Source organism: Coregonus lavaretus (assembly GCF_964263955.1).
Source record: "Coregonus lavaretus genome assembly, chromosome: 5".
Taxonomy (NCBI): Eukaryota; Metazoa; Chordata; class Actinopteri; order Salmoniformes; family Salmonidae; genus Coregonus; species Coregonus lavaretus.
In genome coordinates this window covers 59,838,090-59,854,216 of record NC_139992.1, presented here as the reverse complement: position 1 = coordinate 59,854,216, position 16,127 = coordinate 59,838,090, and the positions used below count along the sequence as shown (strand labels likewise).

The following is a 16,127-nucleotide window of genomic DNA, read 5'->3' as shown; positions in this document are numbered from 1 at the left end:
GTCCGTCGGACTGTCAGATGGTGAAGCGTGATTCATCCCTCCAGAGAACGCGTTTCAACTGCTCCAGAGTCCAATGGTGTTGAGCTTTACACCACTCCAGCCGACACTTGGCATTGCGCATGGTGATCTTAAGACTTGTGTGCGGCTGCTCGGCCATGCAAACACATTTCATGAAGCTCCGACTAACAGTTCTTGAGCTGACGTTGCTTCCAGAGGCAGTTTGGAACTCGATAGTGAGTGTTGCAACCGAGGACAGACGATTCTTACGTGCTTCAGCACTCGGTGGTCCCATTCTGTGAGCTTGTGCGGCCTACCACTTTGCGGCTGAGCCTTTGTTGCTCCTAGACGTTTCCACTTCACAATAACAGCACTTACAGTTGACCAGGGCAGCTCTAGCATGGCAGAAATTTGACAAACTGACTTGTTGGAAAGGTGGCATCCTATGACGGTGCCACGTTGAAAGTCACGGAGCTGTTCATGGCATGGCTGTGTGCTCAATTTTATACACCTGTCTGCAACGGGTGTGGCTGAAATAGCCAAATTCACTCAATTGAAGGAGGTGTCCACATACTTTTGTATATATATTGTATATCGATGTAGTAAATGTTAACTTATAATTAACATACGGTCATTACAAACACCTGTAGCTAGCTATGTCCTTACAACTTGTGCATCCAAAATGGATAAGTAACAATGGATTAGTTTTAAATGGAGCTTAGAGGGGAAGTTCAGGATTTTACAAATTGATGGTGCCTCATCCTGAAAGGAGTCAATGGGAGTGATGGGGGCATGTGTGCAATTGTCAATGTAATTGCCAAATCAACCGAAATCAACCCCTTATTTTTTTTGTATTACTTAAAAGGTGATTAGGCTTATATATATATATATATATATATATATATATATATATATATATATATATATATATATATATATATATATATATATATACATGGCACACATTCCCATCAGCACTAGGAGGCAATGTTTCCTCATCAGTAGATGGCAGAATGGATATAATTGCTTACTTGCTTTTGGCAGCACAATGCGTTGGATGATGGCATGCCTTAGCTCTCTGTTGTTCATGGCCGCTGGTAGTTCCTCTGTTTTAAGACCAGTCTCTGCAGGTGTTGTCCACAAATGTTTCTTGTGGTCTTCGCACCTGAGAGGGGACCCACTGAGATAAGACAAGACAAAATGTAGAAAAAACAACAGTTGACAACATCAGACTCAGGACTTTGTACAGTAGTGTAAAAAGACCAGACTCCATCCACCATGTAGGTTTTCTATCATCTTTAATGAGCATTCCCGTTTGCTAATGACACCTAAATATTAGATTGATGTTGATCAGAAAATACAAATAGGGATTTTACATTGTTTTTAGAATGGATCATTTCAAATGCAAACGGAATATACCTACAAATCTATCAAATGCGAAATAAACATCTTTAAGGGTTATTGCTTGTGCTTCTAAATGGTATTAGTTTGACTCAGACGTTTCCTTCAGTATTACCCTGGTAAAGTGGGAGAAGATCTCACTACAGGAATGTGAAGAGTGCAAACTGGCCACCTTTGTCCCCAGAGAACACACGGGTCACTTGACTAGCATCTGTATCTAAAAGTAAATTCAGACAGCCATACAAAATGAAATCAGCAGTGGAGATCTTACAAATATAATCAAGTTGTACAGGTCCACTTTGTGCCGACTGGTGTCAGCAGTACCTTCGAACGTCTGGTTTTCATTTAAGTGTCTGTCTTTGAACCACTCACTAATGACGTATTGGTGTTCCAGTTCTCCTTTAGGATGACAGCATACAGTGAGAGCATGGCCGTGACTGGAGACAGCCCTCTCGAAGAAAAAGGCTATTGTGTGTGCCAGGCCGGTGACATCTCTGGGAAACCTTGAGGACCACAACAAACAAGGATATGTAGTCTTTGCACCTCCTTGAACAAAGCGACATGTTCAGCTGAGGGCTGCTGGCAGTTAGGCTTCATAACACTCCAGTTTCAATGAGAATTTCTTCAGTATGGGTTATTCTTTCACAGATTGATGGGGAATGCATGCTCAACAGAGCACTTCCATTCATCCTGCTGGTAATACTGTACAAATATAATCTGTCTAAACCTTTCTCTTCTTTATCGACTGCATTACCAAAAGGTTTCTGTCCACATTTTATCCCATCAACTCCATAACCTTTACCCACATCACTTCCGTAATCAAAAATATTTTATCTTCCTCTGTAACCATCTCAATGTCATCATACCCTTTCCTCATAACCGAAACAATATTTTTCTCTTCTAAATCCAAAATCCATCTCTAATCACTTTTCCAAACCTTTCATGTATATCCCACATTCACCACTTCACAACCAAAGCATATTTCAATTTCATGTCACCTCCGTTACCAAAACAGCTTTTTGTTAAGAGATGCCATCAATACTATATCCCATACAACCCATATCTTCTTAATAAACCCATCTGAATCCAGTTAAATACAGCACATACACATATGTACATCTAAATCTAAACAAAACACCATCCCATTATATAAACATATTGAGAATCATGTTAGAATATAAAAAGGCACACAATAGTTACGACCAAAGTGAAAGGTAATTTTCCCTGAGATGAGAAGGAAATTGAATGAACATAGGGATAGGAAGGAAAATGAACTCGCCTTCATACACAGACAATCTGTTATGATTCCCAAATATACCCGACTCCCATTAAACTTGAAAGGGTTCCTAGCCATAAAAAAACAGTAGCTTTTTAATGCCAATTAAAGGAATGCAGATTAAATGACTTCAGTGAATATCAGGAAATACACTGTGTTCAAGTTACACAAAAGAAAACATGGAATTAAAAACATCTCTTCATAGGGCATAGTAATTTTCCAGTTAAGTAATCAATGAAATACCCAGAAGATAAATAGTTAAATGCTTCAGTCACAGTTCCCCTAAGCAAATGACTAAAGAGGAACTGACAACGTTTGAAGAAACACATTTGAGTAAGCATGGGAGTGGTGTATGAACTGTCCATGAGTCACCTTTTTACAGAACCCTCTTAAATCTCTATTATTGTTTAATTGTAAACCAGAGGAAGAGTTGGGGTTAACAGTAAACTGTGTGTGTAATAAACAGACACCAGTGTGACTTGTTGGCTTACTAATTATGCAGGCCAGGGCCGGGTACTGTGCATAGACAACATGTCTAAGACAACATCATACTGTGCTTTCAGATGTGGCGTGTTGTAGAGTGCTGGAGAGCAAGACAAGAGAATGTCACAGATAAGAGAATGTCACAGATGGAATATAATGTGCGTAAGCTTGTTTGAGAGTAGGGAGGTAATGTACAGCTTGGGTCAGGCAAACAAGGACATAGTGTGAGGACATACTTTACTTTCACTTCCTTAAATAGACTGATTTAGCTCATATCTGCACAGTTTGGTGTTCTGTCGGATGATTTTCTCACGAAATACTAAGAACACTTTTACGACCACTTACTGCCTTTCTGGCAAAAATTATCACGTAATAATTTGTTGACTATTTAAATGTCTCCTTTAAAAGTTACTTGTGGCAAAACAGTATTGCATAGATTTCCCTTGAGATATATCTGGCCGCATATTCTCTAAATTCCGGGACAAAACATACCCGACAAAACAAAGACAATACACTGGAAAGGACCAAAACAGCTCACAATAAAATACATGACTTATCTTAAATCAACTCTTAAATCAATGCATTATTTAGAAACACAAACTACACATAGAAACAGTGACGAATTGACGTTAGATCACAATGGAAGCTGGTTATCTTTGGTTTGGCTGGGCGCTCTTGGATACAAGCGAGCACTAGAACAGAACAGAAGCGCTCTTGGGTAGGCGACACTGTTGCCGGCAGGTTCCTTGCTGCATAAAACCAATAAAAGCAAAATGGGAGCTTGTGGGAGGGGTGCGCTTGCGTCGCTCTTTCCCCCTCAGAAGTCCCCGTCACCACCATTGGTGGCAGCGGGTGTCTCCTCCTCGAAGCGAAACCTCTTGGCCTGGGTGTGGGGCGAGTCCAAGGTGAAGTTCTCCTTGTCCTCTGGGTCCTCGGGTGGGGCGGCCCACTTGGTACCGCTGCTCCTCTCACGGGGGGTTCGTGGCAGGACAGGCTCGGTACTTGGGTATTGATGCTGATGCTGCTGCCACAGCCAGGGGTGGGTCATGCAGTCAGCTGCACTGGGCCTGTCCCTGTGTGGAGAGCGTGAAGACGGACAAGGGTCAAAACCAATTATTTGAAATGAAAACAGAAAATGTTTAGTAAGCACAAAAACAAAATTATTTATTATAATTTGTATTGCTGAACACAATTTGTTCTACCGCTTCCTGTCAGTAGCAGTACTTCAACTACCATTACAATTCCCTGAACCTTTACTGGCTGGTGATAGTCCCACTTACTCTGGAGTTTTGACCAGCAGCTTGCGGATGAAGTCGACGGCGAGCTCCGACACCCTGGAGAAGGCCTCTTGGCTGTAGTCCACATTGACCTGGGACACGTTCAGGTACGTCTCCTGCTTGTCATCCCCTGCAAACGGAGACTCGCCCGTCACCAGCATGTAGGCGATCACTCCCACACTCCTGAAAAATACATAACACACACACCCAGAATACAGTTAGTACAAATGTGTCAGAGGGTGTACACGTGTTGACCTGCAAACATACACACTTCACACAAGTGCCTCAGGCAGGCACGCACATACATCAACATATACACAGTCAAAAGAGTTTATAGTGTTAATAGTGATGACTCACCACAGGTCAGTTGCCGTTGTGATAGGCTCATAGTTCAGGATCTCTGGAGCTTATGTGAGAAAAGGGAGAAAGAGAGAGAGGCCATATCATTACATCACAACATTGTTATTGTAGAATGTCAAGACTTAATTGCAGCTAGTTGAAGGAACGTTGGAGGTATGTTACATTGCCTTACCCACGTACTCAGGCGTGCCCAAGATCTCTCGGAGCTCTCCGACCGTGCCCAGTTTGCGTGCCAGGCCAAAGTCCACAATCTTTATGTCCCCCAGCGGAGCCAGGCTGGTCAGTAGGATGTTCTGGGGCTGAAAGAAAGAGGGAGGGATTGGGTGAGTAGTCAAAAAGGGTGACTTAAAAGTTGTGCAGTGTAATAATAAAGCTGTATACAGCAGGTCCAGTCATTCACAATCCTTCCTGCATGAGATCATGTTTATAGGGAAAATACGCAAGTGGTGATGTAAAGATGAATAAGGGAGCAAATAGGGTTGAGAGGTGAATTTTAGGTTTATGTACATGTGTTTGTTGTATGTGTTTGTGGGCAGTGCACTTCTGTTTATATACTAGTCTATCTGTGTGTGTGTATTAAGAGATGTGGAGGGACAGACCTTGAGGTCCAGGTGCACCACGCTGGTCTGGTGGAGAAGGTGGACGCCCTCCAGCGTCTGTCTGATCAGCCGTGTGATCTGGCCCTCTGGGAGCAGCTCATCACAGTCACAGTGGTCAAAGATCTCACCCCCCGCCGCACTGTCTCACACACACAGAGAGACTGTCACAGTGTCTAACACAAACTATCGTAAAACTTTTTTGCATGATTGCATCCATAAAACCTAGGTGGTTTTGACTCAGCTGAGTGTATAAGCCTGTTTCATATCATTTCAGGTCAGGCAACAGATAATTGGGTACTTCCAATGGAATGGCCTTCCCCTTTCAGAGTTTACACGGCACTTCGCTTTCAGGGCAGGATTTGAAAGGCTTTCCTCAAAACTCAATGAAACATGTCTATTGGCTCTCAGAATATACAAGACTGCTAAGGGTATGGTTTAGGAACAACAGCAATCTCCAACTTATCTACTTCCCCAGTGTCAGATGAACTTGTAGATACCATTTTTATGTCTCCGTCTCCAGTATTAAGGAAGTTATAGGTAGTTTTGCGCAATGACTGGAAGTCTATGGGTATCTGCTAGCATGCTGGCAAATACCCATAGACTTCCAGGCATTGCGCTAATGCTAGTTAGTATTGCGCTAGCGCTAGTTAGCAACTTTCTTCAAACTGCACGCAGACATAATAATGGTATCAACGAGTTCATCGGACTCTGAGGAAGTAGATAATGGGCCTCATTGCCAAAATCCTGAAGTATCCCTTTAAGCACAGAATGTGGATTGCAGCCTATCTACAACCTGCATTCTAGTTTCTGTTTTGTTGGATTCAGTGTAAAGGAGTACCGATTCCAATAAAGTTCAAAGTATAATCACACATTATACCGTCTCAGATATGAGAAACTTTAAATAACCTCTGTCATGTACAAAGATATGGAGAACAAAAAATGGAGAAACATACATAAGTAACATATTTGAAAGATGGGTTACTGATTGAACTGATAGCATTGAGTGCAATCTAGAAGTTGCCCATAACTCACTATTCCAGCAGCAGGACGATGTCGTGGTCTGTCTCGTAGGCAGCGTGCAGGTTAACCACGCGAGGGTTGTTGCGGGCCGCCTCCAGCACGGCCATCTCGTGTACCACCTCGGCCCGGCAGTCTCTGCCCCGCCGCCGCTTCCGCAGGAACTTGGCGGCAAACACCTTCCCCGTGGACCTCTCCACGCACCGCTTCACCACCGCAAATTTCCCCCTGGCACCGAGGACGAAGGGAGGGAGGGCCGAGTCATTCATCACACACTATCTGGGTCATTTTAGTCTACACTGAAGGAGACAACTTTGTTACAATATGACATCAGTTAATATGTACATTTACACAAACATTATATTTCGCTTTGGATAAAAGCGTCTGCATATATTATTATTTATCTAGAGTGACTTACAGGCAGTTCAATCATCAACAGTAGGACAACCACATAGTGCACTGCCAACCAAACCGTACTGTGCCGGCTTTGATATTTTTTTCTCACATTGTCCTGTCAAGCACCGTTACAACAAGTAGGTGGATGCATAACCCGGCAAGCTCAGTAAGCCTATAGCTTGGCTCAGTAGTGTGAAAAGGGTTAAAATGAGGCCACTCCATACCCACACCCTCCCATAACAACACACAATATGTTGTGTGGTAATCAGGGTCTAAAATGAACACCTGCCACATGGATAGATTTTTGCATTGGCGGGTAAGATGTCCATTTCATCAGCCACGTTGGCATTTATAGTAAAATAACTGCTGCAGTAGCTGTTTTCAAAGTATTTCTGCCGTTTTGTTTCATAACTTAATTGCACAAAGTCAAATAACTATGAATCCTATATAGACTATCGCACCTTGGGTTGCAACACTGCCTGGCTGCGCGCACGTGAAGAGCTAAGTGAAAGATTCATTTTTAGGCATAAACGTTGGTCTAATTTACTTGACACGAAAGTCTACTGAAGTGAGACTTGGCCCTTGTGTTTCTTGGCTATTTACATTGTTTTGTTCACAAGTTAGGTTGTTTTCCAATGTTTGAGTTTCAACTGCTAGGGAAAAGACACTGCTACTAGTCAGACTCAATCTCACAGGCACAAACATGACTCGAGTTGCATTACTACATAACCTCCCACGTGATATTTTGGTTAAAAGACTCAGGTCACAAAAAATGAAATGAAATTAAACAATACACAACATTACTTATTACTAGTAATAAATGTATTGTTTTAGAAACATTACAAAGCATGCTCATCCGCCTTTTTGTGCTTTGTTGGTGTAATCTTTGTAGAAAAAAAATATTTGGGCTGGTAAAAAATCTGAGTGGCTGGTAGATTTTTTAATTTACCTTGCCACAGTGGCTGGTGGACCAAAAAAATTATTTTAGGCCTTGGTGGTAATGGTTAGCCTAGTCATTACCTTACCCTATGCGTTCTTTATTTCTTTACTTGATTGTAAATGCATTAGGCCTACAAACTCTTTATGCAATAATTTTACATTTCACATTGTCCAAGAGTTCACACATTTTGCTCAAGTCATCACTAGCCTAGGCCTAACCATAGCCTAAGCTTAAAACAACATGCTTTGCTATCTAAAAAGGCAACTCAAAGTACTCCCCATACCATGCATATCCCTAACTGTTGACACCAGAACTGGATTGATGTGTGAGGACTGAGAATTTACAGTCCCAATCTGATTGGAAACTGTGGCATAGGTCTACACAAATGCCGACAGTTCATGACTGTCAAGGCACCAGATCAGCTGTAGCCTACCTTATATGGTGGACTGAAAAAAAGTGGACTGACAGTAGGTTTGAAAACAGACCTTTTATGCCTACACATCTGTGTGTGGACATACTGCAGTCAACATCTCTCCTTCACACTGCCAACGAGTCTGCCATGGACACTAAAAGGGCAGACTTTTTCATCACTCAGTTGCGACACTTACAGTTGAAGTCAGAAGTTAACATACACTTTAGCCAAATACATTTAAACTCAGTTTTTCACAATTCCTGACATTTAATCCTAGTAAAAATTCCCTGTCATAGGTCAGTTAGGTTCACCACTTTATTTTAAGAATGTGAAATGTCAGAATAATAGTAGAGAGAATGATTTATTTTCAGCTTTTATTTCTTTCATCACATTCCCAGTGGGTCAGAAGTTTACATACACTCAATTAGTATTTGGTAGCCTTGCCTTTAAATTGTTTAACTTGGGTCAAACGTTTCTGGTAGCCTTCCACAAGCTTCCCACAATAAGTTGGGTGAATTCTGGTCCATTCCTCCTGACAGAGCTGGTGTAACTGAGTCAGGTTTGTAGGCCTCCTTGCTCGCACACGCTTTTTCAGTTCTTCCCACAAATGTTCTATAGGATTGAGGTCAGGGCTTTGTGATGGCCACTCCAATACCTTGACTTTGTTGTCCTTAAGCCATTTTGCCACAACTTTGGAAGTATGCTTGGGGTCATTGTCCATTTGGAAGAACCATTTGCGACCAAGATTTAACTTCCTGACTGATGTCTTGAGATGTTGCTTCAATATATCCACATCATTTTCCTTCCTCATGATGCCATCTATTTTGTGAAGTGCACCCGGACCACATGGCGCTGCCACCCCCGTGCTTCACGGTTGGGAGGGTGTTGTTTGGCTTGCAAACATCCCCCTTTTTCCTCCAAATATAACGATGGTCATTATGGCCAAACAGTTCTATTTTTGTTTCATCAGATTAGAGGACATTTCTCGAAAAACTACGATCTTTGTCCCCATGTGCAGTTGCAGGCTGTAGTCTGGCTTTTTTATGCTGGTTTTGGAGCAGTGGCTTCTTCCTTGCTGTGCGGCCTTTCAGGTTATGTCGATATAGGACTTGTTTTACTGTGGATGTAAATACTTTAGTACCTGTTTCCTCCAGCATCTTCACAAGGTCCTTTGCTGTTGTTCTGGGATTGATTTGCACTTTTGCACCAAAGTACGTTCATCTCTAGGAGACAGAACGCGTCTCCATCCTGAGCGTTATGACGGCTGCGTGGTCCCATGGTGTTTATACTTGCGTACTATTGTATGTACAGATGAACGTGGTCCCTTCAGGCATTTGGAAATTGCTCCCAAGGATGAACCAGACTTGTGGAGGTCTACAATTTCTTTTCTGAGGTCTTGGCTGATGTCTTTTGGTTTTCCCATGATGTCAAGCAAAGAGGCACTGAGTTTGAAGGTAGGCCTTGAAATACATCCACAGGTACATCTCCAATGGACTCAAATGATGTCAATTAGCCTATCAGAAGCTTCTAAAGCCATGACATCATTTTCTGGAATTTTCCAAGCTGTTTAAAGGCACAGTCAACTTAGTGTATGTAAACTTCTGACCCACTGGAATTGTGATACAATTAATTATAACTGAAATAATCTGTCTGTAAACAATTGTTGGAAAAATTACTTGTGTCATGCACAAAGTAGATGTCCTAACCGACTTGCCAAAACTATAGTTTGTTAACAAGAAATTTGTGGAGTGGTTGAAAAACGAGTTTTAATGACTCCAACCTAAGTGTATGTAAACTTCCGACTTCAACTGTATATGCCACACAATGCATTCTGTGCCGTTTCCAGTTTGAGTGTTTGTGTGGTTTCACCTTATAGCCTTTCGTTTGAGTGTTTGTACAAGGCTTGGGCGGTATACCGTATACCAGGGTAATTTCGAAATAGCCACAGGATGGTTTTTCCCAATACCGCTGAAACTATTTCTTACGTTTTTCAATAAATGTTTATATTTGTAGCAACTTTAAGTAAATACCTGCAGTCAACTTGTGCAATACATTAGGAGATAAAGCAGATTGCGTTCTTCATTTCACCTTGTCACATTATTTTACATTATGAAGCTTACTGTAGTTCCCCCAGAACAGTTGAGCCAGTCACGTGTTTGTTTATAAATAGCACAACGTAAGAAAATGGGAGCAGGTGTGTCCAGTTGTGTATTGACAGGGGTCAGTAAAAAAAATTCTCAAAATATAGAACAATAATGAGGCTATATACAGGGGGGTAATGGTACCGAGTCAATGTGCGGGGGTACAGGTTAGTCGAGGTAATTTGTACATGTAGGTAGGGGTAAAGTGACTATGCATAGATAATAAACAGCGAGTAGCAGCAGTGTAAAAACTAAGCAGGAAGGGTGTCAACGTAAATAGTCCGGGTGGCCATTTTATTAATTGTTCAGCAGTCGTATGGCTTGGGGGTAGAAGCTGTTAAGGAGCCTTTTGGACCTAGACTTGGTGCTCCGGTACTGCTTGCCGTGTGGTAGCAGAGAGATCAGTCTATGACTTGGGTGACTGGAGTCTGACTATTTTTGGGGCCTTCCTCTGACACCGCCTAGTATATAGGTCATGGATGGCAGGAAGCTTGGCTCCAATGATGTACTGGGCTGTACCCACTACCCTCTGTAGCGCCTTACGGTCAGATGCCGAGCAGTTGCCATCACCGGTCAGGATGCTCTCGATGGGGCAGCTGTATAACTTGAGGATCTGGGGACCCATGCCAAATATTTTGAGTCTCCTGAGGGGGAAAAGGTGTTGTGCCCTCTTCACGACTTTCGTGGTGTGTTTGGACCATCATCGTTTTTTGGTGATGTGGACACCAAGGAACTTGAAACTCTCAACCCACTCGACTACAGCCCCTTCGATGTGAATGGGGGCATGTTCGGCCCTCCTTTTCCTGTAGTCCACGATCATCTCATTTGTCTTCCTCACGTTGAGGGAGAGGTTGTTGTCCTGGCACCACACTGCCAGGTCTCTGACCTCCTCCCTATAGCCTGTCTTGTTGGCGATCAGGCCTACCACCGTTGTGTCGTCAGCAAACTTGATGGTGTTGGAGTCGAACTTGGCCACGCACTCGTGGGCGAACAGGAAGTACAGGAGGGGACTAAGCACACACCCCTGAGGGGACCCCGTGTTGAGGATCAGCATAACAGATGTGTTGTTGCCTACCCTTACCACCTGGGGGCAGCCTGTCAGGAAGTCCAGTATCCAGTTGCAGAGGGAGGTGTTTAGTCCCAGGGTCCTTAGCTTTGTGATGAGCTTGGTGGACACTATGGTGTTGAACGCTGAGCTGTAGTCAATGAACAGCATTCTCACATAGGTGTTCCATTTGTCCAGGTAGAAAAGGGCAGTGTGGAGTGCGATTGAGATTGTGTCATCTGTGGATCTGTTGGGGCAGTATGCAAATTGGAGTGGGTCTAGGGTTTTCGGGATGATGATGTTGATGTGAGCCATGACCAGCCTTTCAAAGCACTTCATGGCTACCGACTTGAGTGCTAAGGGGCGGTAGTCATTTAGGCAGGTTACCTTCTCTTTCTTGGGCACAGGGACTATGGTGGTCTGCTTGAAACATGTAGGTATTACAGACACAGTCAGGGAGAGGTTGAAAATGTCAGTGAAGACACTTGCCAGTTGGTCCGCGCATGCTCTGAGAACACTTCCTGGTAATTCGTCTGGCACCGCTGTCTTGTGAATGTTGACCTGTTTAAAAACACCCCCAAAGCATAATGTTTCCACCTCCATGTTTGACAGTGGGGATGGTGTTCTTGGGGTCATAGGCAGCATTCCTCCTCCTCCAAACACGGCGAGTTGAGTTGATGCCAAAGAGCTCCATTTTGGTCTCATCTGACCACAACACTTTCACCCAGTTCTCCTCTGAATCATTCAGATGTTCATTGGCAAACTTCAGACGGGCCTGTATATGTGCTTTCTTGAGCAGGGGGACCTTGCGGGCGCTGCAGGATTTCAGTCCTTCACGGCATAGTGTTTTACCAATTGTTTTCTTGGTGACTATGGTCCCAGCTGCCTTGAGATCATTGACAAGATCCTCCCGTGTAGTTCTGGGCTGATTCCTCACTGTTCTCATGATCATTACAACTCCACGAGGTGAGATATTGCATGGAGCCCCATGCCGAGGGAGATAGACAGTTATTTTGTGTTCCTTCCATTTGCAAACAATCGCACCAACTGTTGTCACCTTCTCACCAAGCTGCTTGGCGAAGGACTTGTAGCCCATTCCAGCCTTGTGTAGGTCTACAATCTTGTCCCTGACATTCTTGGTCTTGGCCATGGTGGAGAGTTTGGAATCTGATTGATTGATTGCTTCTGTGGACAGGTGTCTTTTATACAGGTAACAATATGAGATTAGGAGCACTCCCTTTAAGAGTGTGCTCCTAATCTCAGCTCGTTACCTGTATAAAAAGACACCTGGGAGCCAGAAATCTTTCTGATTGAGAGGGGGTCAAATAATTATTTCCCTCATTAAAATGCAAATCAATTTATTACATTTTTGACATGCGTTTTTCTGGATTTTGTTGTTATTCTGTCTCTCACTGTTCAAATAAACCTACCATTAAAATTATAGACTGATCATTTCTTTGTCAGTGGGCAAACATACAAAATCAGCAGGGGATCAAATACTTTTTTCCCTCACTGTACCTACTGAATATATGTACATTTCTACCTCAATTACCTCGTACCCCTGCACATCGACTTGGTACTGCTACCCCTTGTATACTCATTGTGTATTTACTCCTCGGTTTATTATTTTTCTATTATTTCATTTTTCCCACTCTATGCATTGTTGGGTTGGGCCCATAAGTAAGCATTTCACTGTTAGTCTACACCTGTTGTTTACGAAGCATGTGACAAATACAATTAGATTTGATATAGAGGGAGACATATGTTATAGCTAACTATGTTATAGCTAAAGATGATATCCAGCCTAACTAGGATGATGTGAGTACGTTTTAGCTCACTAACGTTAGCTCTCGAGGATCCAAAAGGCCAATGGAATGCATTGGAGTCGTAAGATGTGCGAGAAGAGAATGATGGAATGAGAAAGTTTGAAAAGGGGACATTGTAACATTGGCTCACCTGCCCAACTCGCCAGTGATTTCATAAACACTGTCCATCGGTTCCGTATTGATATGGGTTTGAATTTCTCCAAGTAGCCCAGTAGGTCCATTGCGGCTGTCAAGCCGCCTGCGAGACATCGTTGTTACTAGCCTGATTTTATTGTGGCATTAAATTAGCACCTGTCAAGCCGAGTCAAGGCCGTAGACTAGCTAGCCAGCTAGTAGTTAATGTGTTTAGCCAGTGCTAAACCAGGTAGTTAGCTGAATGTTTAGTTAGCTAACGTTATACCTATTAGCTGGATAGCTACATAGTAACGTTAACTAAGTTACTAGCTAATAGCTAGCTAGTTTGAGATGCTTTAGCTGTAGAGAAGAACTTGTTAGTAGTAAAATAGCTGGTTAAGGTTAGTTACTTGACAGACAGGTCACGCAGAACAACGGCTAAAGTTAGCTAGCTATCCATCTAAACACGCAAACAACAGTACGAGCTAGCTACCTTTTACTTTTCTTTTCTAGACAGTTAACGTTAACTATACATCACGAATTGTCACTTATCGGGATGCTTGACAAACTTTCCCTATTGACTGTGTTGATTAATAGGAGAGTTTACTGCCTAGCTAGCATCTGGCTATTATCCTTCCTCTCGTTGAAGTGAGCAACATATCTTCAAAATTAGATTGCGACCAATCTCATTCGGACGGTTTTGACATTTTGTCGCCTCGTTCTGCGCACGCGCGACGTGTCTACGTCTTTTCTACAGCTCAATTTTCATGATAAAATAAATGATATTTTAACCCATGCATCAGTTGTAACATAGAAGTATAAATGCAATTGACTGGGTGTTCATTTACATCATTTGCTAGGTATTAACACATTTTTTTGAAAGTTTGTCAAAGAGACGGCATCATCGACGTGAACCTGTGGCCGCTGATGCCCTCTGGTGGTTATATGCAAAATCAAAAACGTTAGGTTACGACCGTAACCCCGGTTCTCTGATAGTATGAGTGAGGTATTTCACTTATGGGATATGCTCCCAGTGTATTTGTCAGAAGCCTTTATTACACTACGCCAGCCATGACTGGCTGGACTTGAGAAGGGTGTCCTTCCTACCCTATATAAAAGATCCCACGCAGCGTCTGAGTCATTCAAAATTAGCAACACCTCTTCTGAGGGTGGTCTGGTGAAATACCTCACTCATACTATCAGAGAACCGGGGTTACGGTCGTAACCTAAAGTTCTCTTTTAAGAATTTGTTTCGGTATTTCACTTATGGGATATACTGACTCCCGTATTGCCAGACAAGCTTATCCTGACGACCGTCTATCCTGTGCGATATATCACACAAATGGGCCTTGCCCCTCAGAAGATCCGACACGTAAAACAGTATGCGCCAGGGTCGGTGCAGTGAAATCGAGCCAATAAAACTTTGCAAATGTATGAGGCAAAGCCCAACTCGCTGCTGAGCAGATACAGTTGAAGTCAGAAGTTAACATACACCTTAGCCAAATGCATTTAAACTCAGTTTTTCACAATTCCTGACATTTAATCCTAGTAAAAATTCCCTGTTTTAGGTCAGTTAGGATCACCACTTTATTTTAAGAACTTGAAATGTCAGAATTATAGTAGAGAATGATTTATACCAGCTTTTATTTCTTTCATCACATTCCAAGTGGGTCAGAAGTTTACATACACTCAAGTAGTATTTGGTAGCATTTCCTTTAAATTGTTTAACTTGGGTCAAACGTTTCTGGTAGCCTTCCACAAGCTTCCCACAATAAGTTGGGTGAATTTTGGCCCATTCCTCCTGACAGAGCTGGTGTAACTGAGTCAGATTTGTAGGCCTCCTTGCTTGCACACGCTTTTTCAGTTCTGCCCACACATTTTCTATAGGATTGAGGTCAAGGCTTTGTGATGGCCACTCCAATACCTTGACTTTGTTGTCCTTAAGCCATTTTGCCACAACTTTGGAAGTATGCTTGGGGAAATTGTCCATTTGGAAGACCCATTTGCGACCAAGCTTTAACTTCCTGACTGATGTCTTGAGATGTTGCTGCAATATATCCACACAATTTTCCTTCCTCATGATGCCATCTATTTTGTGAAGTGCACCAGGCCCTCCTGCAGAAAAGCACCCCCACAGCATGATGCTGCCCTCCACCCCTTGCTTCACGTTGGGATGGTGTTCTTCGGCTTGCAAGTAACCCCCTTTTTCCTCCAAACATAACGATGGTCATTATGGCCAAACAGTTATATTTTTGTTTCATCAGACCAGAGGACATTTCTCCAAAAAGTACAATCTTTGTCCCCATGTGCAGTTGCAAACCGTAGTCAGGCTTTTTTATGGCGGTTTTGGAGCATTGGCCTTGCTGAGCGGCCTTTCAGGTTATGTCGATATAGGACTCGTTTTACTGTGGATATAGATACTTTTGTACCTGTTTCTTCCAGCATCTTCACAAGGTCCTTTGCTGTTGTTCTGGGATTGATTTCCTGAGCGGTATGACGGCTGCGTGGTCCCATGGTGTTTATACTTGCATACTATTGTTTGTACAGATGAACGTGGTACCTTCAGGCATTTGGAAATTGCTCCCAAGGATGAACCAGACTTGTGGAGGTCTACAAAAAAAAAATCTGAGGTCTTGGCTGATTTCTTTTGATTTTCCCATGATGTCAAGCAAAGAGGCACTGAGTTTGAAGGTAGGCCTTGAAATACATCCACAGGTACATCTCCAATTGACTCAAATTATGTCAATTAGCCTAGCAGAAGCTTCTAAAGCCATGACATCATTTTCTGGAATTTTCCAAGCTGTTTAAAGGCACAGTCAACTTAGTGTAAGTAAACTTCTGAC

At 42.8% G+C, this 16,127-nt stretch overlaps 1 protein-coding gene across 1 annotated transcript; it reads right to left on the bottom strand.

Annotated features, from left to right (window-relative positions):
• Positions 1–1,278: 1,278 nt before the first annotated feature.
• On the bottom strand, positions 1,279–13,970 carry stk17b (serine/threonine kinase 17b (apoptosis-inducing)). The gene is made up of 7 exons (XM_084162236.1): positions 13,301–13,970; positions 6,426–6,638; positions 5,394–5,532; positions 4,967–5,093; positions 4,792–4,840; positions 4,438–4,617; positions 1,279–4,230 (listed from the first exon to the last, which is right to left on the bottom strand). Exons 1-7 carry the CDS (start codon positions 13,417–13,419, stop codon positions 3,975–3,977), a joined length of 1,083 nt encoding a protein of 360 aa, XP_084018362.1. The 5' UTR covers positions 13,420–13,970; the 3' UTR covers positions 1,279–3,974.
• Positions 13,971–16,127: the final 2,157 nt, after the last annotated feature.